Source organism: Curcuma longa, chromosome 5 (assembly GCF_044706935.1).
Source record: "Curcuma longa cultivar G26 ecotype Majalengka, Jawa Barat chromosome 5, ITB_CL_G26_1.1, whole genome shotgun sequence".
NCBI lineage: Eukaryota > Viridiplantae > Streptophyta > Magnoliopsida > Zingiberales > Zingiberaceae > Curcuma > Curcuma longa.
Window position 1 is genome coordinate 4949736 of NC_133865.1, and position 4813 is coordinate 4954548.

Sequence of the window (4813 nt, forward strand, 5' to 3'; positions counted from 1 at the left end):
CCGTTCCAGTTAAAATATTCACAGTCTATCATTATCATACTTAACTCAGGATATTATCTATTAATTAATTAATTTTTTAATTTTTTAAATTTAAAATCTGTACCCATTCAAATGACCATATGGGCGCTACCTATCTGAATTGACCACGAATTAATTGGATAATTAAGATATGCACATTGCACGACATAATCACAATTAATAAAATTAAATTTAATAAAAATTTCTTGCACTATTATAACTTAATGAAATTGCCGAATAAAAATAAATTTAATTCTAAGAACAAGATAAATATCATTATAAAACAATAATTTAAATATTAAATTCACCATATAAGGTTTAAATCATTATATATATGTATCTATATTTTTATTTGTGGATTTGTTACGTTGAACAATTTGAAATTAAATACTGTATACTTTGGGGTCCAACACATCTTAGGAAATAAAGATGTAGCTTCCCAAAATAATTTATTAGTCTCCCCTAAACCCTAAACCATATATCCTAAAGTCTAAACCCTAATTCTTCCATTTATATTTTAAAAATCAGTGATTTATTTGGAGCGAATTATGCTTCCTCCTTTATGTAGATTATCTTCTTGAATTTTTCTGTTTATCTTCTTTTGGAGCGAAAGATGCTTCCTCGCTTATATAGCGAATGAGGCTTTCTCTATCTATGTATATTTTAATTTTTATGAATTGTTTAAAGTATTTTTCCAACCCTAAATCAGCACGAGAATAAGTTAATTGGCCAAGACAGTATCCTTTTTTGTAATGATCAACTGTAGCTTTCTGATTTACCTCCTTATAGATAGTCGTGGAGTCGATTGTATAGAACTGCTGGATGACGAATTCTATCTTTTACTGTAGAAAATAAGTCAATTGAACAATAATATAACGAAACTGTATAACAATGAAGAATTAACTGATTGATTCTCACATAATTAGGAAGGTGCCTCACACCTAAAGAGACCAATTAGGTCAAATCAAGACTCATTTGCATCTATGTTGTTAAATAGTAAGATAAAAATAAAAAGGAAGTCCCATATTTAAAAAATTAGTAAATGGACGTCCTTTTCGTAAAAATCATTTAATGGACATCCTATCGTATTTGTATTTCAAGAATACTTATACTTTCAACGTTGATGCAGTGGGCATGATTTAATACTGCAACACATAACAACTACTTTATAATTGTTACAAAATGATAAAATATGATATTTTATTTTAATTAAAATTATTATACATAGAATATTATTATATTAAATATTCTTTACCAATATGCTCAAAATTACTTAAATTTTATTAAAATCATTTTAAAATTTTTTAATAGTTACTTAGTAGTTGTTATAATATTATAATAGTTCATACAATACTATTATAGAATTGTTGCAGTTAGTAAGTTGTTATAAAAATTTTAAAATAATTTGGATAGAATTTAAATAATTTTAATTAAATTGATAAAAAATATTTTAATATAATAATATTTTATGTATAATAATTTTAATCAGAGTGAAACAATTATTATAGCAGCCACCTAAAGTAGCCGTTATATATTTTAGCAACTATGTTTTATTTTTTATAATAATATTGAAAATAAAGATATTATCATAATAATAAAAAAATGCCAATTTGATAGTGTGATGAAGGTCTATTTGATGATTTTTGCAAAAGGATCATCAGGAAGGTGGGGCTTTGCCTTTTTCTCACGTGGCTTTTCTTTGACAAGCAAAGCCCAGGGGGCTGGTTTGTTTTATCGTGGAGCATTTTTCCATCAGGAAGGTGGCCCATGAAAGCTTTCGGCCATGTTTTGCTTAATCCGAAGCAAAGCCCTATCAAGTAAGCCCATTTTAATATTTTGTAAAATGAAATGAAATGAAATTCTTTCGGAAGGTTTAAAATTTAATTTTTGATGATTTCTGTGAAACTATATTATAAGTTATTCATAAATCCGCTTCTATTTTTTTATTTATAAATTAATTTACACAGTAATTATTTTTCATCCGGTCGTACTTACTTTAACAATATGTATTTATTTATTCAGAAATCACGCACAGTTTAATTTATAAATCGATTCGTATATTATTGTGTAATTTTTAACCACCAAGACAATTTTGTGTACGGTCAAAATCAAAATTTATTCAAAACTATTATGTCGCATTCAACTTTTAAAAATACCTTAATTATTTATAATATAACTTTTTAAAATAATGGCTCTATCTAATATATTACCTTTTTTACCTAAATCAAACCAAAATAAAATAAAAAAATAAATAAATAAATAATAAATAAAAAATTAAAGTCACTCAATTAGCTGATCATAAAATCATCGAACGGCAAGCTAGCTAGACATAAAATTACAATCAAGAGGCCGTGAAAACTATGTCCCCCGATCGATGAAATAGTAGTCGAGCGACCGAGCCAACCGTAAAATCATGATCGATATATCTAGTATGTTTTGAAATCGAGTGCGTATGTATCGATAAAGGTTGTTTGGAGAGGAATAGAAGAGGGGGAGGGATGCAATTAAATATGCGAGCGAACATGCTCGAGACAAAGGCGTATCCGATGCATGTGAGTGTATCTATCTATATATCTATATATCTATCTTCCATTATATTCCGCAACTATTTCCTTTTGTCCAACGTGCATAAAATGCCACGAACATGCGGCAGTTGCGGCCAAGTCAAGCCAACTGTCCGCATTGCCAATCATTCCGTCCGTTAATCATCGTGCCTAACCACTTCGACGATTACTTCTCATTATTCTCTATATTTTCTTCATAATTCATATATTTAATTTTTATAGATTCCACAGCTAAATTCGGAAATACAAACTTTTCTATCTGGCCGGTTCGGTGATCAGTGGGTCCCGTGCAAATGGTGATCCACGTCACTTACTGCCGCTCCACGATCCATCCACAGCTCGGATGCGGTGGCTGCGTGACGTCATCATTGGTGGTCCCCGACAGGAACAACCCTTTCAGTGCACGGCCGGCACCGAGTCGGGCCGCCCGGTTCAGCCGTCATTTCTCTGCGATCACAATTGCGGCCGCATACTTTCGGCGTGGCTGCCCGCTGCCCGCTGAGTTGGATGACAGGCTTTCTGGTCCACTTCCGACGAGCAAGCATGCAACGGCGTTTCACGGATAACATGAGTACGCGATGAATCATCACGGGGACACGCAATAAATGTATGATATTAATCATTACGATGAAATGTAAGATTTGTTTTTTTTTTTGGATGAAAAATTTAGGATCGCTGAGTGAGGAACAGTTCGTATTTTTAAATTTATGCGACAGATAAACATGAAAACATATCCGTCGAATTGATTGAAGGACATGACTGTCCATGTGTGGAGAAGGATGTAGATCGCCGTCGCCACGATGACCTGCTTCCTCACATGGATTAGCTGTCGAGACGAACAGCTAGTAACCTACCTTCCTTCCCTATAAATCGCCACCGCCTCTCTCGCCTCCTCTTCAACTGCATGTCAAAGAGAGCTGTTTGCTTCTGCTGGCTGGAGCTTAGTGGCGGGAGAAGAGATAGGAGATGTCGAAGGAGGTGGTTGGGGAGGCGGAGCACCCGCCGGTGAAGGACTACCATGATCCTCCTCCTGCTCCCCTGTTTGATTTTGGGGAGCTCAGGCTCTGGTCCTTCTACAGGGCGCTCATCGCCGAGTTCGTCGCTACCCTGCTCTTCCTCTACGTTTCGGTGGCCACCGTCATCGGGTACAAAGTCCAGTCGCAGGGAGACGAGTGCGGCGGCGTCGGCACGCTGGGCATCGCCTGGGCCTTCGGTGGCATGATCTTTATCCTTGTCTACTGCACCGCCGGCATCTCAGGTGCGCGCGTCGATTAGGATCGTTTTTTTTTTCTTTCTGTTGTCAATATCTTGAGCTCTGGATGGTGGAGTTCAGGCGGGCACATCAACCCGGCGGTGACGCTCGGGCTGTTCCTGGCACGGAAGGTGTCGCTGGTGCGCGCGGTGCTTTACATGGCGGCGCAGTGCCTGGGCGCCATCTGCGGCGTGGGGATCGTGAAGGGCATCATGAAGCATCAGTTCAACCAGTTCGGCGGCGGGGCGAACTCGGTGGCGTCGGGCTATTCGAGGGGCACCGCGCTCGGTGCCGAGATCGTCGGCACCTTCGTCCTCGTCTACACCGTCTTCTCCGCCACCGACCCCAAGCGCAGCGCGCGCGATTCCCACGTTCCGGTATGTATATATATATACACACCTCATCTACGCTTGACTCATCTTCTCCAAACCGCTCTGGAGCTCGATTAACTAACATTTGGGGCTGTGATAGGTCCTGGCTCCCCTGCCCATTGGTTTTGCAGTGTTTATGGTGCATTTGGCGACGATCCCCATCACCGGCACCGGCATCAACCCCGCGAGGAGTTTCGGAGCCGCCGTCATCTACAACCACAGCAAGCCATGGCATGACCACGTCAGTCTCTTCCCTTAATTAGTTACCTCTAATAGCTTCCATTTTCCGGCCAAGTGATCGACCTGCTTAATTACTCTTAATTTGGTCGTTGCATCCAGTGGATCTTCTGGGTCGGTCCTTTCGTCGGAGCACTTGCGGCGGCCGTGTACCACCAGTTCGTGCTGAGAGCGGCGGCCGTCAAGGCCTTGGGATCGTTCCGGAGCACCCGCAGCATCTAGAACTACATGGAGCAGCACTGCGCCTTCGTCTTGTTCATCATTGTTACTCTGTTGCGTCCAATCCGCTCTTTAATTTATATTGAATAATTGAAACTAAGCGAGCAGCTTGTAGTGGCTTTAAATCAAGTTTCTTTGGATTAATTTCTTCA

General features: G+C 38.7%; 1 protein-coding gene across 1 annotated transcript; it reads left to right on the top strand.

Moving 5' to 3' along the window:
* The first annotated feature begins 3342 nt into the window (after window positions 1–3342).
* On the top strand, window positions 3343–4813 carry LOC141829166 (aquaporin PIP2-7-like). Its single transcript, XM_074716585.1, has 4 exons — window positions 3343–3840; window positions 3916–4211; window positions 4306–4446; window positions 4545–4813. Exons 1-4 carry the CDS (start codon window positions 3549–3551, stop codon window positions 4662–4664), a joined length of 849 nt encoding a protein of 282 aa, XP_074572686.1. The 5' UTR covers window positions 3343–3548; the 3' UTR covers window positions 4665–4813.